Source organism: Pseudomyrmex gracilis, unplaced genomic scaffold (genome assembly GCF_002006095.1).
Source record: "Pseudomyrmex gracilis isolate BER0280 unplaced genomic scaffold, ASM200609v1 scaffold_381, whole genome shotgun sequence".
Taxonomy (NCBI): Eukaryota; Metazoa; Arthropoda; class Insecta; order Hymenoptera; family Formicidae; genus Pseudomyrmex; species Pseudomyrmex gracilis.
The window spans coordinates 523-26,241 of NW_018020965.1; the positions used below are offsets into that span (position 1 = coordinate 523).

The 25,719-nt window shown below is 43.4% G+C and overlaps 1 protein-coding gene across 1 annotated transcript in view; it reads left to right on the forward strand.

Moving 5' to 3' along the window:
• Positions 1–7,464: 7,464 nt before the first annotated feature.
• LOC109860414 (fatty acid synthase-like) overlaps positions 7,465–25,719 on the forward strand; it is a 73,607-nt gene continuing 55,352 nt past the window's right edge. The window contains exons 1-4 of the mRNA XM_020439482.1: positions 7,465–7,474; positions 8,556–8,957; positions 9,042–10,060; positions 24,056–24,294. Of these exons, the coding sequence (XP_020295071.1) occupies positions 7,465–7,474; positions 8,556–8,957; positions 9,042–10,060; positions 24,056–24,294 (1,670 nt within the window). The remainder of the gene's footprint in view (positions 7,475–8,555; positions 8,958–9,041; positions 10,061–24,055; positions 24,295–25,719) is intronic.

Genomic DNA, 25,719 nt, shown 5'->3' on the forward strand with positions numbered 1-25,719 from the left:
TATATTTTGCTTATTATTTCCAAAAAAAACAGTAATACAACATTCACGTATAAGAAACATTTATGTACAAGAAAACATTCACGTACTATGTTCATATTGTAAGCGTTTAGATAAAAGGGACTCCCTTCTTCCTCCGAAAGATCTAATCTGACCTAATCTGTGTTATTACAATATCATTAATGTTACAATGCATAATGTACGTTACTATATCGCTGTAACATATTAGAGAGTTACGTTAGGTTTTTTCGAGAGAAGTAGTAGAGTGAAAGGAGCAACGGTATGTATTTGAACCATCTCTAACACTAGATTTACCAGACCAGTCANTTTGACTGGTCGTGCAATTTTAATTCAAAATTCCTACTGCATGTAACATTTGCTTTCCGAAATGATGTTATGAATTTTGTAGCTATAAGTAGAGAATACATTTTATGAACTTAATGTTACTTTATATATATTCGTAACAAATATATTTTTTGTATTTTTTAATAGGTATATTTAAATAGCTGGTATATCTACTGCTAAGTAAACTTAGGCTGTAAGGTTTATTATAGTTAATTTAAAAAGAACATAAAAAAAGTAGTTTTAGTTTACTACTTTTGAAGGTGCCGGAGAAATAGCAAAGCCTCTCCTTTGTTTACACGTGTAGAATATAATGTGTGATACAAAATATTTACTTCTCAAGTGTACATGGTGTTGAAAAAACGAAAGATTTTTAAGAAATTTGTTTTGTTCATAACTTTTTTATGACTAATGAGCGACGGCTAAAACCTTTAGACTGTTACTCGGAGACATGTTCTTGACAACATACCTACTGAATAATTACCTTTCTCTTGAATGTTTTTAAACTTTTCACTGTTTTTAGCATATTTTCTTTTATTCTAAAGAAGCGTTTTTCATTCTGATCAATAAGTCAAAATAAATAGGAAATTAAAAAATATTGTAAACCAGGATACATCACACATATCCGTACACATTCTTACGCGCGTAAGACAGCTTGATGCATTCTTATTCGCAGATCTTTGTTAATTAAGATCTCACTAACTATTGTGAATTTTGTAAATAAGTAAATAGTGTAAGACTTTTTGACTCAGTTTTACTCCTTTTATCTACGAGAGATGTTAAACCAATTGTCGGACATTCTGTATACCCAGATAACCAAGACTGAATGAGCATATTTTGCAAAAACTGCAATAACACATTATGCCAGTACAATGTAGCCAGCATTCAAACATAATTTGTTATTTCAACTAGTGCCGACAGAAAAACAGAAAAAAAAGAATATAAATGTGTCATGCCGTGATGCAAGTATTATTGTATCAATCAAGCAGAACTTGCTCAAAAATATATAGCAGATTCGAAGCATAACGTGCTATTGTCATTTCATTCTTCATTTATTTCTATATTTTTGCTGTATTATTTTCTTTACATATCGTGCCTACATAATTCAATCACTATGATGACACAGCTGAGTGGAATCTGCTGCAAAGCAGGGATGCCAGATTCCGGCCGCTTGATAGCATGCGGTAGCATGGAGGGGATATGCACACAGCTTCATGCCGTGTACGTGTGTACGGACTCCGAAGTTCGAGCGCACACGTACACAGCGCGTCAGAAATTCAAAGAGTAGGCGCGGGATCGGAGGGCAAGCGAGGAGATTGCTCGCCAATAAGCGCCGTACGAATCGTACGGCCCGCTTGCCTTCCGATTCCCGCGCCTACTCTTCGAATTCCTGACGCGCTGTGTACACGGCATGAAGCTATGTGCGTATCCTCTCCATGCTACCACATGCTACCAAGCGGCCGGAATCTGGCATCCCTGCTGCAAAGTGCTGATTAAATCTGTTGACATACTGCTATCATTTAGCTATCGGGGTATACATTATACATATACAAGATATCTGTGAAATTTTTACACACCCGAAGTATGGAGATAGACTGAGTCAAACTGAATAGAAAACTTATCTGCCATTTTGCGAAATTCGCAATAATTAATAAAATATAAATTAATAAATGTGAGCCAATGAGCGCATGGAAAGCGATGGTCCTGATTCTGTAGGCGTGTGTAATTATCATTATAAAAAAGATGGCTTACATCATGCAATGTCTTAGCAACGAGAGGCGAAGTAAACAAGCGAGCGCGGCATATGACTCGGCGGATCTTGCGGTCAACCGATATTCGGCGGTACCGTAGACTTATATAATAAACGGAACATTTATATGACGAAGTTGAAGACAACATTAAAGGACAGAGATAGTGCTGGAGTAGTTGTCTCTCTCTCTCTTACAATAAGAGCGGTGAGAGACCAATCACCTTAAGCGCTTAGACATATAAGTCTATGCTTAGGGTAAAAGACCATTACTTTTGACTTATGTGCTCGAGAGGTTTTAAAAGTTCAAGTCTTGTATGGATATAAATTTTTTTATTATTTTATTTATGTTTTTAAAGAGAAACAACAACAGTTGGTCACACTAAAGTATAAAAAACTGTTGTTAACTAAAGATAGCTTAATTTAGAAAAAATTTAAGTTAAAAAATATGTTAAATTAAATTCTGTAGAAGTATGAAGTAAATTACATTATAAAAAGGTCTAAAAATTGTTAGTGTTAATTGTTAGCGCCTGACAAGTCTCTCAACAAGTCTATACATTAAGAATTGAGATTTCAATTCAAAAAATACTCACTTGTAAAAATTTACAAGTTGAACTTGTTACATGTGTATGCATATGTACATATATATATACACGTACAGTTTCTGCTCAACATCTTGGAAACGGCTCGTAAGGCCTTATATATAAGTATACATTGTGAGCAACTATGTTTTTGTATTTGTTACTCCCGTTTCGGGTGGTGTACGAGAGCGTCGCACACACCTTCGGTACGTCCTTGGCTCACTCTAAAGAGTTTACGAACAAAACTTGGGCGCCAGGCGTGGAAATCACACCGCACAAACACATCTTCTTCTTCTTCTTTGCCAATATGGCGCAGGCCCCTTAACGGTTTAGGCACAGGCCAGTCTTTGATATGGTGTGTTCAAACACCGTAAACAAAACACTTCTAAGTAGGATAAGTCTCTGTTGTAAACTAGATTTTACTGACTCACATGTATAACACGATCGCGGATATTTATTTGTCTAGTGTCCCTCGGCATGATGAACTTACAACGCAAGTCCACATGCCATTCTACGTACTCGTATTTCTAGGTCTAAAACCGTGGTTTGGGTACTTAACACCAAGTCACGGAGTTATATGTTCGTTAAAATTACAAATAAACTAAAAAACCGGTGTACAAAACACCGAAAAAAGTCCAAAAATATCCAAGCGTAACTACGCAAGTCCAGCCGGTACGGCTGATGCAACACCTCTCACCGCACAAACACACGGCACCATATCACCAATTACTTCAGACGTGACGACCATCTCTCGAAATACTAATTACTCGGCAGCTCAGAATGTAAAACGGAGAGGCGGGGTTCGGGAGGCGGCTTTTGGGTGTATGGGAGAAAGAAACTCAGCTCAGTAACGATAACGTGACAAATTAACAAAGTATAGTATATTTAGACAATGGACACACGTATGGCGGTGCTTCGCCGGTTTACACGGGCGCTAATAACGAGTCGGAGTAGCCAGAGCCAATTGAATACGCGGCGGCACACGACGCTGATTAAGAGGATGCTGAACCGCTGGCAAAAGTCCGCTCAATCGTCTACTCAATCGCTACGCTATCGGGTAGGTGGCGCCATCTCTCGGGATCGAATCAGACAAAAACAAGGATAGATAACATGAGAGAGACAAGGATAGACATATGTCTTTCTCTTCTGGTGCAAAGTTTGGGAACTACGTAGTGCTTCGTGCAGTGTTTTGACAGGAAAAATAACCTTTGTGTCTACAATTTACAGGTTCAATACTTTCTCTTCCTGCAAGCGTTCAAAGTGTTTTTTAATACTTTTGTAATATTCTTACAGGTTCTATCTAGCGGGCCAAAGTGTGTTTTGTGACATATAAACTGTTAAATCTGTAGACATACTTGATAATGTAAGGTAGTCAATTTTCTTAAAAAAAAATTTTTCCGTTTTATAAACGTTTATTGTCTCGCCCGACTCGTTACACTGTTTTCTTTTATTGTGAAGAACCGTTTTCTCATTAGTGCAGTACATTTGATAAAAGTCATTATTTAGACATTTTACTATTTTTATGATAAAACAGGACGGTTCAGCATGCTCTTAACGGCGATTCGAATAAGATATCAAAATAACGACAAATCGTCCGCGTGCAGGATGCGACGTTGGTCGGCTACGCTTCCCGCATCGTAGGTGAACGACGGCCTTCGATAACCGTAACGATAGAACAGGATCTTAGCGAAAAGTATAATTTCTAGGCGGCAAGCCGCAGCACACAACGGTAACAAAAGCTTATACAGCCGCTGACGCGCTCGCAGATGTAATGACAATAGGCACGGAATGCGCCAAAAAAACGGTGGCTCGACTCAAGACTGTTCACGACAGCGTACGCACGCACTCAATTACAACGAAGTCGAGCGAACACGGCACGATTAATCAATTATTACATTACACGACAAGAACGGAACAACGACAAGAACAATTACACGAAAGATTGCGGCGACTGTAGAAAAGAGAGAGAGAACGATCTTTACTCTACTTATCAACACGACAAAATACACAGTTCTCCTCGCAGACCTGACATATCACGGTAACGCTCGTCACGATTACCTCCGTGTCGAATCCGCGGCACTAAACGAACGGAATTCGAGTCACCGGAGCGGTAGATCGGTAAAAAGCAACACGCGACACGCAGTTGCGGGGGTGAGGAACTTAACGGCACTTATCGACGTCGACAGCTAGCCTCGGATCTTACTCGGCAATTATATCGTCTTCTCCACCGGACATCACGGTCTCGGGTCCTCCTCGAGTAACTGGTGACCGACCTTTGCCTCCAAACGACACTTTACCGCGACAGAGACTTTTCAGGAGGTTTCCCCGGTGGCTCACGCCTCAGCAACGGTACGCGCAACAGTGATCGCTAAACGCTACCGCATCGATTTCCTTTTGTACGGCAGATCGCGCAGTATGTTAAGCAGCCAATCAGGTGGCGTGCGCGTGGCGCGGTGATCGATCGTCACACGCGTGGATCCGCGTTGTCCTTCCAAGGGCGACTGTAGAGCTGCGCCGGGCTCTCACCGCCCGATTCATGTAGACGATTCTGCAGCTTTCTAAGGCTGATCCTCCACATCGAGTCGGCAGGTCGTACGCGCTCGTCGGATCCCGACAACGTCTTTAGTGTCCGGGTGGCACCTTCTCCGACCGTCCCTTTCTGAGACAACCGGTCGCTTCCCGCCACTCTGCTCTCCACGTCGTACGCTCCTGCCTAGCTGTCTTTCCATCGTTGTTCCTGGTTGACGCCGATGCCTAAGGTGTCTCTCTCTTGCCGCTAAAGCAAAATACCACAGACACACGAAACGATACGCCGCCCTGCGGCTCACGCAACGCAATTAACATTAATACAAAACGGTCGTTACACAATAATATGCGCGAAACATTCGCTTGCGCCCGTCGGCGCACGGTACCCAAAGTCGGTGCAGAGCGCATCGACAACGAGAAACCGGTGCATCTAAGTGCACCACGCAACAAGGATAGGTCGCTCTCTCTAAATCGTGAGAGACGCGAGCCTACCGTCCTCCTCTCTGGCCGTGCTAACTACACTGTGACGGGCGCCGAAAAGGCGTCACGTCACAACATGCTACATGCATGCTATCACTTCTCACTATCACTCTTAACTGACTCTCGGACGTCTATCTTCGTTGCTGTCGGCCTGCCGCGGCCACTGATCAACTCACTGTTAGAAAAGAAGAGAACTACTCCACCACTATTTCTGTCTCTTTTAACGAAGCTTCAGCTTCTCTTACACGAATGTTCCATCTATTATATAAGTCTATGGGCTGTACGCAAGAGAGCGAGCAGCGCTCGAGGGGTAAAGGCCGTTCTACATAAGACGCAGACGCAAGTCGCAGGCCACTGATCTCGAGGAATTGACCAATCACGTAAGTCAATTGGCTGATTTGACAAACGTGAATGGTCAATTCCGCGAGATCAGCAGCCTGTGACCTGCGTCTGCGTTTTATGTAGAATGGTCTTAAGAAGCCACTGCTCTCCGCGATCAGCTGATTAATGATCGACGCGATGTAACGTACCGAACAGCAAGCTGCCGCGCGCGCCGAGAACTAATAAAAATGGTTAACAACATTGTTCTTTCTACAGGGAAATGATAGCGCTGCTTGCACAGCGTAAAGTAAGGGGAAATGCAAGCAGCGCTATTATTTTTCTCTTTTGTAGAAAGAACAATATTATTAACCATTTTTATTAGTTCTTAATGCCCGCGGCATTTTTTTTTACTTCGGCTGTGGAAGCAGCGTTATCATTTTTTTTGTAAAAACAATGTTATTAACCATTTCTATTAGTTCTTGGCGCGCGCGGCAGTTTGCTGTTCGGTACGTTACATCGCGTTACATCACGTGATCATCAATCAACTGATCACGGAGAGCAGTGGCTTCTTACTCCTTGAACGATGCTCGCTCCTTTACGTACCGCCGAATATTGGCTGACCGCAAGATTCGCTGAGTCAGACGCCGCGCTCGCTTGTTTTTTATTATTTTTTTTTTTTTTATTTAAGTATATATAGTGCCAGAGGACTCTTTTTGTCCTATTAGGCTTATAGTTCTTCTACGAAATCAAGTGTTTTTTCTTTGGGCTTAGTCACAGTAATTCAATATCGATATCAAGGAGGAGTATGTATAAGGTACTACCTCTATAGTCAACCTTTGAAATCTAACTGTGCAGTTTTTGTTCCTACTACCACGCGATACATGGCCTTCTTTCACAGTGGGCGTGCTCATCTGTGTCGGGCTCGTGCTCGGGATGTTGTGACTAAGATCGCCTTGTGGGAGGAAGGAATTAATTCAAAATTATACCCGAATTAATTTTTGGAGGCCCGATTTAGTTCGCCGATAAACTCGGTTGAAAAGGATCGGCCCGGAAAAAATCCTTAGGTGGTGAGCGAATTCGAACTCGGGACCTCCGGGTTTGCAGCTCCTGCACTCAGGCCGCAAGACCACTGGGCCGGTTTTTCTGATTATTATAGCATCGTACTGCAACTTCAAGCAACATTTCCATAAATCCATCTTTCTTATTTCTCATTTTTAACTTAGTAAGTACTGTGTACGACATGGAAAAGTATTGAATTTATTAAAGGCCTTCTAAAATAAGATATTAGTAATAAATCAGAAGTCAGAAGCAAGAAATTGACTAATCACAATCGATTATTCTTCTGTGATTTGACTGTGATTGATCAATTTCTTGCTTCTGACTTCTGATTTATTACTAATATCTTATTGTAGAAGGGCCTTTATACTTTTATAAAATAAAGAATAGTTTTAGATTAGTTTGATTGTGAATATGCCAAAAGGTAAAATATTAAATAAAGAAGAAAAGGCTATGATAATTGCGTACAAAGAGAGTACTTAAAGAAAATAAACTTTATTATAGCGTTTTGGAAAGCTCTTAAGTTAGGCTATAAGAATCTGCAATAAAAAATAGGGAGTTCTATTTAAAAAAAGTCAATGTGATCTTAACCTGATCTTGGCGGCGTAATCCAAAGTCACAGTAATACAATTAATAAATAGATCTTTTTAAATCGTGTCTACTTTTACGACTAAACCTACTTTTGTCTAAAACACTTTTCTAAGTAAATAAGTAGATAATATAAGTAAAACTTATATTTTCTGAGATATTTAGGTGTTTGTGTATTTTTTTCCACCTTGTATAATTAAAATAAAAAAAAAATTTACATTTTGCATTAGCGTTTGACGCGTTTATTAACTTTAGTTATATTGTTTTAATTTAATTATTATTTTAAAATTAATATTAATTTATTATATATTAAATATTTTCAAAGAAAATAAATAAGGCCGATACAGGCAGTATATACCAGATGGAGGTGTATAAAAAGAATTCTTTATTCAAAAGATCAAACGTTTCGATCCGTAATTTGGACCTTCCTCAGTGTAAAAAGTTACATCTGGTAAGAATAATTAATTAATTAGCGCAAANAATACATAGTTATACAAATTAAAAAATATATCGAAATTAATAAACTCACTAAAGTAAAAACAAGATGAAATTTCACAACATCACACAAAATATTAAATGTTGTAAAATGTATGAAATACAAAACTGTGTACTGAAATGAAACTTGGCAACAGGTAAATATATAGAGATAACCCCCACTATATGATCAAAGAACAAAAGTACGCAATAGGTCGAAAAACATGTTTATAAAATTAAAGTCTAAACTTTTGATTGAGGTCCAAATTACGGATCAAAACGTTTGATCTTTTGAATAAAGAATTCTTTTTATACACCTCCATCTGGTATATACTGCCTGTATCGGCCTTATTTATTTTCTTTGAACCTGTCACGGGCGATTGATTGATTGATTGATTGATTATTAAATATTTTGATACATTACAACAATGGTTTTTATGTAGGCACTGGAAGGTTTGAAGTGACAGAAAGTGGCAGTGCAGTTGCAAGCGGAATAATTCGCGCTGTAAAAAATCCCGTACAAGAAAAAATACCAGTTGCACTTTTATCAGAAAATGACGACGAGGAAGAAATAATGACTACGAAGGACATTTATAAAGAACTAAGACTACGCGGCTATCAATACAGTAATTCATTTTGCTCCTTAAAGAGTTCCTCAATCTCAGGAAAAAAAGGACACATTACTTGGACAGATAATTGGGTAACATTTCTTGATAATATGTTGCAAATGATGATTCTGAGACTGGACACGAGGAATTTGTACGTACCTATGAGAATACAGAAGATAGTAATCGATACTAAGTTTCACCAACAAGAACTCAAAAAGTTAGGTTCCGAAGATGGACGTAAGTTTGTCAGAAAATTTTGATGTATAAGTTACTTTTTTGCAATTATTATATATATTTTAATTGTTATTCTTTGTATTGTAGAGTTATCAGTATATGTGTACAAAGAATGGGAGACCATCATCTCAGGTGGAGTCGAAATTCGTGGTGTAGGAGCAATAGATATATCCCGCCAACCATCAACCGGTAATTCAGTTCTCGAAGAATACAAGTTTGTCGCATATCGTGATGATGCGCAAGTTTCTCTCCAAGAAGCTATCAGATTATCCACGCACATTGCACTTGAATATCATCAAGCTATTCATGTGAAGACTATCGAACTGATTGATAGCTCTGACAATGTGATAGCAAAAGACTTAACATCTCCTATAATTGCCGAAATTCTGAGTGATTTACCTTTGATTCAGGCAAATGTGATTCTAACGGCATCATCCAATCAATTCAACGATGCATTACCTCCAAACGTGAACTTTATAAATATGGAAGACCTATCCACTGAAGAGAACGCTATCCTCGTCGTTGGTATCGGGCTTCTAACAAAAAGTAAAAATATTCAGCTAGAACAAATTTTATCAAAATTAAAGAATGGAGGTTTTGTGTTGACGCGAGAGAAATCATTCAAACTTGAGAATCCTTCGGTACTTTCGAAATACGGATTAGATATAATATTAGAAAAAAGTACTATGAAAGAGAGTATTATACTACTGAAGAAAAAAGACAAAGTGATTAAAAAAACGGAAATTATCTATGTTAACAATACTGAATTCACTTGGCTCGAAAAGCTGAATTTGATCATGAAAACGGAAAATGAAACAAATAATAGAATACTACTTGTCAGCGAAGGAGATTTTGAAAGTGGTTTGCTGGGATTTGTAAATTGTTTGAGAAAGGAATTAGGTGGAGAAATAATCAGAAGCGTATTAATACAAGACATCAATGCTCCTAAATTTTCTCTTCAAAATTCTTTTTATTCTAAACAGCTTCAACTAGATTTGCCGATGAATGTTTTGCGTCCGGGAAAAGTATGGGGGTCCTATAGACATCAACCGCTGTCATTAAGTTTAAAATCGAAACCTGTTTCTCACGCTTTTGTTAATCAAATGGTATGTACTATTATTTATCAAACTATATAACATAATTAATAAATTATATTGGGATTTTAAATAAGTTCTCACTGTTTTCTCGTGAAAATTACTGCTTTATTTAAAAAACGTCGTAAAAAACATGTTACTAAAAGTATTGCCCATCGCTAGCCACTACTTTTTCCCATCTTTCTGGCAGCATTTGGATTCCACGTCAAAAAAACGACACGTCTTTTGAGGCTATCCAAGAATCGACCCATTTTTTGGCACTTTCATAAGAATAGAAGTGCTGCTCAGCCAGACCATGTGCTATCGATTGGAACAAGTGATAATCGGAAGAAACAATGTCTGGTGAATAAGGCAGGTTAAGTAGGACTTTCCATTTAAGCGTTTCCAAATAAGTTTTCACCGGTTATGCAACATGTGACCGAGTGTTGGCATGTTGCAAATTCACTTTGTCGTGTCTCTGCTCGTATAGCGGCCGTTTTTCTTTCAATGCTCGGCTCAGATGCATCAATTGTAGTTGATACCGATCTCCCGTGATGATTTTAATTAATTTGAGCAGCTCATAATAAACTACATCCAGCTGATCCCACCAAATGCAGAGCAGAAGCTCCGAACCATGGATATTCAGCTATTCCGATGATGTTGATGCATGGCCAGGCTTACCTCACGATCTTCTACGCTTAGTTATCGTAGTGTATCCACTTTTCATCGTTAGTCATGATACGATGCAAGAAACCTGTCCTTTTCTACCGTTGAAGCAGCTGTTCACACGTGAAAAGACGCCGTTCGACGTCTCTCGGCTTTACCTCGTACGGCAATGTCCTTGCTTTTGAATCATTCTTAATACTTTCAAACGTTTCGAAACTGTTGTGTCATCTACTCCTAATGATTCTGCAAGTTCAGCTAGCGTCTGACATGAGTCTTCATGAAGTAATGCCTCCAATTCTTCGTCTTCAAACTTTTTTGGTGCGCCAGAGCGTTCTTTATCTTCAACATCAAATTCATTATTTTTGAAGCGTCTAAACCAATCTCTGCATGTTGTTTCCGACAGAGCATGGTCGCCGTAAGTCTCAACAAGAATTCTGTGTGCTTCAGCTACAGATTTGTTTTGAACCAAATAGTGCAATAAAATTCCCCACAAATACTCTTTTTTTGGCATGAAACTCGACATGTTTACCACTATGAAAAAAAGTTGTTTACACTTGGGCGAAATAACATACACTGAAGGTTGGTGCTCTTTTGGCTCAGTAGACCTATAAAGCTAGTCCATACGCCATTCTACGTCTTTTTGATAACAGGTTTAAAAACCGTGGATTGGGTTCCTGACGCCAATCCACGGAGTTGTACATTTGTTTAAATTAAAGATAATAATAAAGAAAGTGGTGTAAAACACCGACAATTGTCCAAAAATATTCACTGCGCACGTCCAACCGATATGGCTGATGCAATCCAACTTAAAACATACACTGAATTTCAAGCTTGCCTATAATATGGTATTTTTCATAGATTCGTTACCATCTTAAATTACACGCACGCAGTTCTGGTAACGCCATCTGTTGGGAAACAGCGAGAACTTATTCAAGGTCCCAATAGAAAAACATTAATTTTATATTGATATAATTTGCGCAACTATATAGAATTATCTTTATTGTTTCTGTTAGGAATTACAATTTAATATTTCCGCTCTTACAATATACCTTACATCTACTTTAAAATAACTTACCGCACTGCGAAACTACCTTAACTTTTTGTTGCGTGGTGCAAATCCTTTATAGATACCCCGATTTTGGAGAGAGACGTCCGAGTTATGTGGGACTCCCTCTCAACTGGGAAGTGTACTCACAAAAACCTTTACTGTGTGTTTGCTCAGCCTACTGCAGAGAGAGACCCGGAACCCTTGGCTAAGACACTGCCGAGATTTTCTTTTGGGCCAACGACTTCTCGGAAGAAAAACAATCTTCCTTCAGTCGCCACTAACTGTGACAATTAGTGGGATACACTCCGCTGCGTCGCTCTGTCTCGCGACCGCGTGCAAGACGAGCCAGAGTTTCCTTGACCCATCGCGGTCTTGATTGCAATAATTCCCCCAGGGAGTGGCAGTTCCACTCCCGGGGCTGCCGCTCGCTTTCTCCACTTTCCTGTCAAGACGATTGGTTAACGAGAAAGCCAGTTTCCTCAATTCTCAACGCCTCAGTCTGACCAGGTTCTCCCGGAAGAGAACACAGTTTCCTCAAAAGTGACGTCGGAGTTTTTCGCTTTTGTAAAAACGGGTGGAACTTCTGCAATGTCCCTCCTGGGCGCAAGCCGCTTGTAGCTGTGGCTGCGGCAGAGTCATGGCTCCCGAAGAGCCCAGTGTGTCTCCACCCTTCCTACCTTTTGCTATGCTCTTTGAAGGCGACGGGTTAATGGAGGGACGCGGTTCCTCAACACTCATCGCCTTAGTCTATCAGGTTCCCACTCAAAGAGATTAAGTCTCCTGGGTGGACCAATGTTACTCGAGGATTTTCGCATTGCGGTGAGGTGCGCGGGCAGCGGGAGCACCGTCACCACCAGCGCACATTCCTATCTGAGCCTGTCGCCAAGAAGGAGAGCTAGTCTCTTTTTCTCCCGCTCGGCGACTTTCTTTTACAACATCATTTGTTCACAAAAAAAGGCTACCGCTTACCACTTTGCCTCTCTCCTGGCGGCCAACGCTCGCATGACAGCCGCCAGGGAAAGGTTTTTATCTATTCGGCCGATCAGCTCCCAGCGCTCCGCTGCCCACTACGGATACTCCTCTAGGGTGTGCTGCGCCGAGTCGCTGGTCAACCACACACATGACACTGTGCCATTGGCTCCTTTCCACTGCAACTCAGATACTCTTCGAAATAGCTGTGTTTGATGAGCATCTGAGTCACGCGGAGTAGGTAAATCTACCAGTGCCGCTGTTCAGCCATTTTGTGATGAATAGTCTAACGGCTCCGACGAACTTCTGGGTGGCCACTTGTGGCAGACGTTGCTTCCAACTGTCACCGGGCCTGATGCTCCGAGTTATAGAGTGCCAAGTTTAGGCGGGGCCTTTTGTAACTCTCCCGCAGCAATGCCACCCGGCTGTGGTATCTCGCTGAGTACATCCGCGCAATAAGGTCAAATAAAAAGATCCCGCCAGAATCCTCGCCGCCTCATACGACACGGTTGTGTACCCGCAAATGACGCGGAGGACCACTACTCGCTGAGCAGAACGGACCTTAACAAAGTTGCTTCATCCACAGGCCACTATCGCGACATCCGCTCAGAGCCACCGCGTGGACCACGTTTGTGTAGAAGCGGCGGACTTCCCTTGGCGGGTCCCCGAGATTTGACAATCTCGCCAAAAAGGTCACCACCTTGCGAACTCTGGAGGCCAAACAAGCAAAGTGCTTTGAAGCACCAGCGCGAGTCAAAATAGAGTCCTAGATACTTTATCCAAAATTCTACCGGAACCCGAGCTTTCTACCTAAAGGCTGAGTTCCGGGGGATATGTTCCCCGAGGTTCCCATAAAACCACATGGCCTCGGTTTTGTGAATAGCCACTTTGAGATCCAGTCTGCCGATTCGGCCACCGACATAGTTTGTGCCCACTTCAACTCTAACTCTGGCTTCTTCTCAGAAACGTTCTGAGAACACGATCAAAAAATCATTAGCGTAAGAAATAACGCTGAGGCTTTAGAATGGCATTCGCCTAAACACCGCTCAATTAGACACAGTGCAATTGGACACGGTGCAATTGGACACAGAAAGATGCGCACTGTTCAATTAGACACCGTTTACTTAGACATTGTTTAAATGCGCACCGTTTACTTGGACACTGTTTATTTGCACACTGTTCATTTGCGCACCGTTTATTTGCACACTGTGCAGAAGGATACCACTTATATCGTAACTGTGCAGTTGTACACATACTGCGCAGGCGCATCCGAAGGATGCGCAGTGCAGAAGCCCATTCTTTTACACTGTGTAGTGAGCGTACTCAGTCAGAAATACCTTGTCGAATCGACGTCGATTCGACGTCGATTATACTAGTCGATCTACGGTTGATCGACGTCGATTTCTGACTGGGGTATAGGCAGGAGAGCTGCGCTCCCCACAGAGGGAGAAGCTTCGCCCCTCCTTCTCGCTCCTCTCTCCTCGCTGGTCCCTCGCTAAGTCTGCGCGTCTTGCGCCGGGGCCTTCGGATGCGCCTGCGCAGTACGGTGTACAACTGCACAGTTACTACATAAGCAGTGTCCTTCTGCACAGTGTGCAAATAAACGGTGCGCAAATAAACAGTGTGCAAATAAACGGTGTCTAAGTGAACGGTGCGCATTTAAACAGTGTCTAACTGAACGGTGTGCATCTTCTGTGTCCAATTGCAACGTGTCCAATTGCACTTTGTCTAATTGAACGGTATCCAAGTGCACCGCTTCCGAAATTTTAGGGCAAAACGGTCTAGATGATCGCATCGTCCCAAGGTCCCACAGTAAAGGACTCAGCGTTGATCCCTGCGAGACTTCGCGGCACATCTTCTTTCAATGCGGTATTCCGTACCGACATAGGTAATCTCCCTGTCGCGGAAGTAGTCCTTGAAGACTCTCCCCAGATAGGACAAGACCCTGTGATGTTTCAGGATCCGTTCTATGCTGTCCCAAGAAAGTTGAAGGCTTTGGATATGTTCAAAGAGATTGCTAACACCTTCCCTTCCCGCTTGACCGACGCGTCCAAGATGGACTTCAGACGGAGGATGGCGTCCTCCGTTTACTATTCCTCCCGCAATTTGAACTGGCAGTCGGCCAGGTCAAGACCTATCAGCGACAAATGACTGGTGCGGCGCTATTATTTTCTCTAGCAGTTTGCCTCATCCAGCAAGCATATCGGCCGGTATGCGGATGGCGAGTCCGCAAACCGCCCTTCCTTCCTTAGAAGAACTAGTTTGGCTCTTTTCCATTCAAGAAGAAACCAGCCCTCAGACTGTCTGTAAACACCTGCCAAAGGCGGGCATCCAAGAGGCTTTGTCCAAAGGCCAGATCCAACACTTTTCCAGAAACATTATCCGGATCAGGCGCGGTGATCTTGTGCGCCATTCTCTGCATGGTTCTGATGAACTTCGCCTCCGTAACTCCCAAGTCGTCGGATCACTCCACTTGGTCCGGCTTAGGTTTCCGAAAGGGCCACTTGCCTCATTACCCAGGGATCAGGGCTGAGACTACCTTTCTCTTGAAGAGCTGGAACTCTCGGTGATCGGAGGCGTGCAAGGGCTAAATCTACCAATGACTAGTCTGTATGGACGCCTATGGAACTTTGTCGAAAGTTTCTTAGAGTTCTTCCGCGCAGGTCTTGGCCTTTCTAATAGCCACTCTAAAAGCTCTGCGTGCCTCGCGGTAGCCTTCATAGGCCTCTACTGTTCTGTCGACCACGTCGCTTCTTTTACGACGACGGGTCCTGGTGTATTGATTTCTGGCACAGACGCAATTGATCCTAAGATTAACAATTTTATCCGTCCGTCAGTACACCGACCTCTTTAAGAGGATCCCGGGAGCGCAAATCGACGCCTCTCGGAACCACTGAATCTCCGCGCGGCTCAGCTGATCGAAATGGCCAAGCCACTACCTGAACAGCAGCGGACAGAGCATTAAAATTAAACTTGAGGAGTTTGACTCACTCTCGGGATGGAGTGCCTCTCGTTTCTTAACGGCCCCAGATACGTCTGAGAAGTACAGAGACATTATGATGATGTACCAATGGTCTGAGAAGGTTTTCATGCCCACTATCACTTTCCATCCGAACACACGGCGCCGCGAGGACGAGGACACAAACGTAAGATCCACTATGGATCCCCCGTCTTTCCGGACGCACGTGTGTTGCGAGCTCTGGTTAACAATATAGATATGTAATTGTATAGCGTCCGCAAACTGCTATACAATTTTACAAGGTCTCTCTCTTTTGTCTGCCTGTGCAATTGGACGAGTGGCCTTCACTTGGACACAGTTCAAATAGACACAGTGCACTTGCACATAGTGCAATTGGACACGGTTCAATTAGACACGGTTTAATTGGACATGATTCAATTGCACACTGTTTAATTGGACACCGTTTATTTGCATATTGTTCACTTACGCACCGTTTATTTGCACACTGTGTATTTGTACACCATTCATTTGTATACGGTTCACTTGCACCGTTTATTTGCACACTGTGCATGTACACTGTCGTGCGCGGACGTATCCAAAGAATATGCAGTGCAGAAGTCCAGTCTTCTACACTGTGTTGTAAGCGTATAAGCAGAAAGGCTTTGCTCTCCACAAAAGGAGGACCTTTGCCTCTTTTCCTCGCTTCTCTCCCTTTATTGATCTCTCGCTAAGTCTGCATGTCTGGCATCGGTATTTTTGGATGCGTTTGCGCACAACGGTGTACAAATGCACAGTGTGCAAATAGACGGTGCGCAAGTAAACGGTATGCAAATAAACGGTGTCTAATTGAACGGTATACAATTGAAAACTGTGTTTAATTGAACCGTGTCCATAATTTCGTGTCTAATTGCACTGTGTTTAATTGAACTGTGTCCAAGTGCACCGCTCTCGAGTTCACTCGGGCGGTGTACTTTAGTACAACATTCGCTGGTCTCTCTTTGAAAGACATTTTGGCCGTCTTGCTCTCAAGATCAAACGGGTGACGACCGCGCTTTGTCGCCTGCTGCTAATTTTAGAGGCTCGGACGAGAAGGCCTTCTCTACTTTAGGGTGGCCCACTCGGTGGCCCTGTACAGGTCATCAATCTGAGCTGATGTCACACGAACCACAGGGCGCGGAAATTTCCATCTTCTTCGTGCCGCGCAGCGAATTATTGCTATTCGCGTTAACCGTGCGTACGGGACCATCTCCTACAAAATGGCGGGACTGCTGGCGGGGATGTACGCAGAAATCTATGATGTACGCGTCGACCTTCATGGGAGGTTAGAGAGCTTCTGCCTCAATGAGACGGTCAGTTGTGCAAAGCGCCAGGCCCGGCATCGTGTGCTGTAGCAGTAGCTGCAGTGACTAAATCAGCTAAAGACGGCTGATTAGCGCGCTGTCGGAACTGTTTGGCCACATTTTTAACGGTGGCTAAACAGGGGCTTCGGTAGAGTCATCTGACGCAAGTGCTCTTCGGGCATGGTTGCTTCAGGGAGTACCTGTGTCGGGTCGGACAAGAGTTGACGGCACATTGCAGTGAGTGCGGATCGATCAGAAACTCGGCACACTCTGAAAGAGTATCCGGCATGAGCTGGCAAGCGCCGTTTTCTGGTCTACTGCGTCAGATAAGATCTCTTCCTACCGGTAATTGTGCGGTCGATGGAGAGGAAAAGTGAAGGGTAGTAGTCTCCTTTTGCGAGCAGGTGATTCTGCAGAAAGAGCCTGCCGAGAAGGAGCGGGAACATTCTTTTGCTTCTCTCGAAAAAAGAAGGCGGTGCGGATGTTGACGGCGACGATGGGAAAGACAGTCATCCTAGTAATCTTCGATGATCCTGCCCAAGTAGGGCAGCACTTGGTATTCGAGTGCACGCCCTATACTGCCCCATGGGAGGGAGTTGAACACATTTTTTGTCCAGCGTCACTGCAATCAACACTCCTCTCCGGGAAACCATTCTCTCCAAGAGGGATTTGGCGCGGCGGATAGCGTCCACCGTAGACTGTTCTTTTCGGCAGCTGTAGTGGCAATCAGCCAGATCGGGACCTATTCGCGACAAATCTTTTTTTTTGTTAACGAGGGAAAATGCGTTACGCATACCCAGGTCCTTCGGGAGAAGAAACCCGGGTTATGTGGGACTCCCCTCCAAAAGAGGGTATACCCACTAAAACCCCCCGATGATCATCTCGCACTAGGGAGAGAGGGTGACTACCGAAGAGACACTTACTTCTTCCCTCTCTCTTTGTGCTTAAGTAGCATCGCTGCCGCTTACACCTTCTATTTTCATTGGAGTGAGAAATGGGATCACGCCATAACTTACTCCACATTCCGTGCAGGCTGCGTGCAATGGCCGAGAATGGCTCCCGCCATTCTCTTCCTGCAGCCTGCTTCCGACCCATACCAACTGTCCACCGATCCCCCTCCAAAGAGAAGAGGAAGTCGGGAAAGCAGGGGAGCAGAACAACCTCTAAAATTTTAAAATTTTAGAGGGGGCGCAAGCCCTGGCGCACCCTCTCGGCCTCTTCCTTGGTGCTCATAACCCCCTCACAAAAAGTGAGGAAGGCCCGCCAGCACTCATTCTTCTCTGTCATCCGTCTTACATCGGATGCCAGACTCAAATCCGGACCCATAATAGCAATGAGCCGGATTCTTTCACACAGCCTCGCAGGGCACTCCGCCAGGGTATGCCAGGCGGTATCCACGTCCACCTCTCCACAATGACTGCAGAGAGGCGACGGAGCCTTGCCTATTCGGTGTAAGTAGGCACCGAACCCCCCATGGCCTGAAATGACCTGCGTGGCTCTAAATGTGAGCACCGCACCCCGACACGTTAACCACCGATCAAGGATCGGCTCGAAGGCTTCCCGCACGCGCTTTCCAGAAAAGGAGGGAACACGCAGTCGCGCCCTCCACGCCTCCACCGCCTCCTGCTCGACCAGTCTCCTGGTTTCTGCAATATCAGCAAACCCGAGCATTCCATCAGTTTCACGGCCTCGCCTTGAAACCTCAAATACTCGGGCCTGCTTTTGTGCCATCAATTCGATCGGCATGATACGAGCCAACATCCTCACAGCATCGCACGACACCGTACGATAAGCGCACACTACCCTGGCCGCCACTAGCCTTTGCTCCTTGAGGGGAGCAGACCTCCTACCCTAATCCCACTTCACGGTGCCAGACAGGCGTCCCGTATAAAATCACGGAGTGCACCACGGTGTAATACAGTTGCCTAGCACGTGTGCGCGGCCCCCTCAAATTAGGCATCAACCCGGCCAGGGCGTTTACTACTCGGGCTGCCTTCTCCGCTGTCCGTCGGAAATGGTTCCCAAACCTCCAGCGGTCGTCAACTCACAGCCCCAGGTACCGCATTAGTGATCCAGAGACCACCCGGGTATTGCCGACAGAGACCTCCACTGGTCCCCCGCAGCGGCCCCGAGGCCTGAAGGCCACCACCTCAGTTTTAGCCGAGGCCAGCTCTAGGCCCAGCCCGCCCATAAGCGCGATCGCAACAGAGGCCCTGTGTGTTGCCCGTCCATCAGTCTCTCCTCCTACCAGTACCAGGGTGTCGTCCGCGTAGCACACGAGGGAACATCCATCAGGGAGGCCTTTCCGCAGCACCGGATCGAACCCCAGATTCCATAACAGGGGGCCCAAGACGGAACCCTGAGGAACGCCACACGAGACGGGACCTCACCCGTCCGTCCCCGTAGGGGAATACAACACGCCTGTCGCTCAACTACGGAAGGAAACCCCACTTCCGCGCAGCGGCCCGGATGGCTTCCCACGATATGGTGTTGAACTCGTTTTTCACGTCCAGGCTTACCGCCACACACACTCGTCCCTCGCGAGTGTGGCTCTCCACCTCCGCTCGCATCAGCGCGATCGCATCGCACGTAGACAGCCCGGCCCAAAAGCCGAACTGCCGCGGCGACAGTCCGCCTCGCCTGGAGACGCAATCCTCTATCCGAGCGGATAGGACTCGCTCGAATAATTTGCCCAACTCATCCATCAGGCACATAGGCCTGAAGGAAGAGCGGGCCCCCGGCTTTTTAATAAGCACAAGACGTGATCGTCTCCACGCTACCGGAAAACTGCCTCGCTTGAGGCAGTTATCCAGACATCTGTGCACCAGAGAGGGAGCCAGAGCCACCACTCGGGCCCAAACCGAGCCCGTCAGGCCATCGAGCTTCAGAGCAGTCCGTCGGCGCACCATTCTCCTCACGGCCTCCGACATCTCGCGGTCCGTGATCCCATATTCCGGGCGCCAGAGGATCCGTCCCATCTGTTCTGGGCATTCCACCGCCCGCCTCGGGAACAAGGAATTGACCGCTTCAAGGACCTCCTTCACCTCCATGCTCTCTGTTATCGGAGGGCCGGAGGGACGCATTCGTGACATGACGACTCTATAGGTCGTGCCTCAAGGGTCGCCATCCACGGTGGATATTAGATCCGCCCATGCCGCTTTCTTTGCCGTGAATATGGCCTGGCGCAGCTCGCGCTGTGAGCCCCGGAGTGACACCCGTAGGGCCTCAAGGGCATTCGCGACAAATCTAACCTAACTTAACCTAACCTAACATTTTTTTACATAAAGTAAACAAATAAAAAATTACACTCCTCCACAGTGTGCCGACCGAGTCACTGACCGTCCCGCATCTGTGGCACTGTGCCTTTGACTCCTTACCTTACGACTCAGGTACTCACCAAAGCATCCTCAGTGAGCACTTGAATCACCCTGTAAGTAAGGCGTCTGACTTCTCTCTTCGACCACACTTTCAAGCGGAGTCGGACAACCCTGACGACTACCTGAGCGGCCGCGCGCGACTCGTCTAGGTGCTCCTCCCACTCGCAAAGCAGTTGTTGTCGGGCTTGGCGCTTCGAGTTAGCGAGAGCCTCCCGCAATGCATCACCCGCGAGACTTACCCGCAACAGCTCGACTTGGCAAAAGTACTGAGCCGAGTACATTAGTGCAAGAAGGGTCAGGGGAGATACCCCCGCTAAGACGCCCGCCGTCTCCGCGGCCACCGTGCGGAAGCCGCGTATCACGCGGAGAGCGACCACTCGTTGAGCGGCGCGAAGCATATCAAATTTGCTCGGAGCCCCTGCCCCCACCGCGGCTTCCGCCCACAGCGGTGACCCATACAGGCCACCGCGTGGACCACGTTTACAAATAGACAGCGAACCTTCTCTTTCGGATCCCCAAGATTCGGCAGCAAACGCGTCAAAGCGTTGGCGACCTTGCGAACTCTAAGAGCCAGCCGGGCGAAATGCTCCTCGAAGCGCCATCTCGGGTCGAGGTAGAGACTAAGATATGCACCTCGACTCGTGTCTTACCTACTTGAAGACTGAGCCCCGGAGGCCGCCCGCGGAGAAAAAAACCACATGGTCTCCCGCGGAGAAAAAAAACCACATGGCCTCCGTCTTGTGGACGGCTACTTTTAGACACAGTCTCTCAATGTGGCCAACGATACAGTTGGTGCCTGCTTTGGCGAACAATCTGGTTCTCCTTCAGTCTGTACCAGAGGCCACAATAAGAGTGTCATCTGCTACGCAAGTGGGAGCAGACCTCTGGACAGAGCGACCTGGATCACTACATTGTATCCGAGGTTCTATAGCAGAGAGCTCAGAACTCATCTCTGCGGGACCCCGGTGCATCTCCTTTCTATGCGGTGATCCGTACCGTCCGACGTACTTGATTTCCCTGCGAAAATAGTCTCCGAGGACTCTACTCAGATAAGACAGAACCATGTAACAATTCAGTGCCCATTCTATGCTGGGCATGTCCTAAGGAAGAGAGTTAAAAGTGTTGGATATATCTAAAGAAATCGCTAATTCTCTCCCTGCCTGACCAACGCGTCTGTGAGGGACTTTAGGCGGAAAATAGCATCCATCGTAGATCGTCCCTGACGGGAGCCGAATTGGCAGTCGGCCAGGTCGGGACCCACTTGCGACAGGTGCTCGACGAGACGGGTCGCAACGACGCGCTGTAAGAGCTTGTCCGTCTTGTTGAGCAAACAGATCGGCCGGTAGGCGGACGGCGAGTCTGCAGGCCGACCTTCCTTACGGAGAATCAGATTGACCCGCTTCCACTCTGAGGGGAATCACCCCGTTTTCAGGCAGTCGACGAAGATTTCTTTCTCAAGGAACTCTGTCCAAAGGCACAGCTCAATATCTTGCCGGACACTTCATTGAGACCAAGCGGTGTTTTTGCGAGTCATCCGCATAACGGTCCGGCGTAGCTTTTCCTCTGTGACGTTCCATTCGTTGAACCACTTTGCTTGGTCCAACTCTGGCTCTCAAAAGAGGGCCAATTACCCCTCCCATCAGGGAAAAGGATCGAGACAATCCTCTCCAAGAGCTAGGGGTCAAATCTAACCTAACCTAACCTAACCTAACTTAACTTGACATATCATACATCTACTTTATCCTACTTACCTACGTACAGAGTGTTGCATTTACATACAGATCAGTGCGACGGATTGCCTACTGGCAGGCGCGCACGTCCGAGCGTATACTTCAAGTCTTACCGATATGGTTAAGTTTTTCCGATGAATTATTTTAACAAAATATTCAAAAATATAAATATGAAAAAATCATGATAGACATAAGCGGATTAATTAAAAAACTAAGTAAGTGTGTAAAAAAAGAATAAAACAAACTTTTTCTAGAATTTTGTAATCTTTTTTTAGCGTTGGAATCTTTTCGACAGTAGTTAGAAATTTCAAAAAGATAATATCTAATTATATGGTGTAATAAAATCTTTTTTATTAAAACAACAAGCAATTATTATTGTTTTAACATATAAATATTCTAAGTATAAGAAGAAACTTAATTCAAAAATTCTTTAAGTATATTTACATAATTATTTTTTTATTATCTTAATAAATTTCTTTTAAGTAATAATTTTCTATTAAGTAATTAATTAAGTTATTCTAATCCTTTTTTGTAAACGGTTTTTTACTAATCCTATAAATTCCTGACACTTACGTCTGCCGCGATTTTTTATTGGTTTAAATGTTGCAAAAATTTTTGTAACGTTTTATGGAGTGTTATTCAATATTCTAAATTTAAAAAATAACATTAGTTCTGATATTTTTTATTTTTTAGTTTTTATTTATTTTATTATAGCAAAAACTATGTAAAATAAAAAACTTTCTTAAAAATTGATACTTTTAAACAAATTAATAAAATGAAGTAAATCTAACGAAAAATGACAGTTTAACCATTATAAAATTCCATGAAAACATATGCCATAAGAAAAGAAAGTTTGTTTTATTCTTTTGTTACGCACTTACTTATCTTTTTTAATTAATCCGCTTATATCTATCATGTTTTTTTCATATTTACAGTTTTGAATATTTTATTAAAATAATTTATTGGAAAAATCTAACCATATCGGTAAGACTTGAAGTGCACGCTTGGGCGTGCGCGCCTGTCAGAGGAACAGTAGGCAATCCATCGCCCTGACCTGTATGTAAATGCAACACCCTGTACACACACACACACACACATACACTAAACTCTATCTACATATCTCTGCTTCCGCTAGTACTCTTTTTTTCATTATCCATTCATTCTTCTCTTTTTCTCTACACTCACACTCTCAATATCTCTTTTCATTCTTCTCCTTTCACCGTTTCTCTTTTCGAGCGTGTTCTACAATACGTGTTTGACCACAGACAACATCGCTTGACATCAAATTATTGGACACAAAATTATTGAACAGAGATTTACTACATACCAAATTTGTCACAAATTTATTAGACACAAAATTATTCGACATCGTACGATTCAACACGAAATTATTCGACACCGTACGATTTCACACAGAATTATTCGACACGATACTTATTGGACACACTACAGTGACAAGCAATGTGCATCGTGACAATTAATGATAGTAGTAACACAGGTAGGGCTAGGTTAGATTTTTCGGGGAGGGAGTGCAGGGAAAGAAGCGAAGTCCCTCTTCCGCTCACACGTGTACGATAATGTCGGTCGCAAACAAAATATTTACTTATAAAAAGTACATGATATCAGGAAATGTACTGTGTACCGTGTCCAATCGTACCGTGTCGAATCGTACCGTATTAAATCGTACGGTGTTGAATACTTTGATGTCAAATTGTACGCTATCGAATTGTACTGTAATTAATAGAGTCATTCCTCCTTTTTTCATTCTTTTTCTTACGCCTCTTATCTCCTTCCACTCCTCCAACTTTTTCAACAATTCTTCCTCTTCTCTCAATACGCAACTATGTAATTTACATGTTTCTTTACGTATTGTTTTTTTTATATAATATCTATTCTGTATATTATAATTTTCTATATTTATATACATAAAAACTTATAGGTACGCGGTGACTTAAACACGCTTCGTTGGATTGAAGGTCCTATACATCCTGACAATCATAAAGATCTAGTCTACGTAGTATATTCGCCCATCACTTTCAGAGATGTTATGTTTGCTACGGGAAAACTTGTTATGGATACAAGTTTCATGCGTACTCGATTTAACGAATGCTCGGTTGGAATGGAATATGTTGGCATTGATACTGCTGGCCAGCGTGTCATGGGACTTTATGAAACTAGGTAATGTATTTTTGTTGACATTATATTTATCTTTTAATATTTTAAACCAGATATTAATTCTTTAAAAAAAATAACAGTAAAACCGGTTGATTTTGCTCATTTTTCTTTTTTGTACAGTAAGTCTTTTTTTATTTAACTTAAATAAAACGACATTACTTTTGGGCTCAAAGGACTCCGCACAAATTTTTTAGAAATTGAATGTTAATAAAATTGGTTGAAAATTTGATATTTTATACATCTTGTTGTTCTGATGAAAAAGCTCTCTACTATTAATCGTTTGACCTCGACGAGGTGCCACTTATCGAAAGTGTCTAATCTTACACAGCATGTAATAGTACAACAATATTTTAGCAATATTGCGATATTGCAGCAATATTATCATATTGTGATAATGCAGCATTATTGCAGCAATATTACAATCCAACATATTGCAAAGCAATATTGCAATAATATTGCACCACTATTATAATGTGATATATCATAATAAAATATTGCCGCAGTATTACATGATGATATCTTCCTGTAATATTACAGCAATATTTCATATATATTACAAAACGACATATCTCATTGTAATATTACTGTGACTTTTGAGAAATATTGCAAGACAATATATCTTACTCTAATAACAGCAATATTTTGAATATAGTGCAAGACGATAATCTCACTCGCAGTAATAATCTCACAATATTACTGCGACATTTGAGAAATATTGTGGCACGGTATAGCTCATTGTAATACTACTGCGATATTTTAGAAATGCATTACTTACATGTCACTTTACTATATTATTGTGTGTCTGATTATAGAAATATATTCTGCACAGCGCGTAATATTGTTGCAGCTTTGCTGTAATATCATATAATAATATATTGCTTTGTAACATTGTTGTAATATTACAGCAATATACATATACAGGGTGTCCGACAATTACTTTAACATCTCTCGTATGCAGGTAGAAGGAGTAAAACTGAGTCGAAAAGTCCTGAACCATTGTTTTCTATTACATATAATAAAGAAGTAATTATTGAATAAATCAAGCCAATCAGCGCCGACCTTTAGCCAGGCCATGTCAGCGAGCCGCGCGGAGCGCTCACGCACACCAGACGTGTGGTTCACTGACGTGCGTTCAGCTAAAGGTCGGCGCTGATTGGCTTGATTTATTCAATAATTACTCCTTTATTATATGTAATAGAAAAAAATGGTTCAGGACTTTTTGACTCAGTTTTACTCTTTTTATCTGCTTACGAGAGATGTTAAAGTAATTTTCGGACACCCTGTATATATATATTAGGAGTATAAATAAGTTTCCGCCGTTTTTTATCAAAAATTGGGCATTTATTGTGAAAGAACGGTACATAATGTTTTATTCGAAGTATTGTCCATCGCTAGCCACTACCTTTTCCCATCTTTCTGGTAGCATAC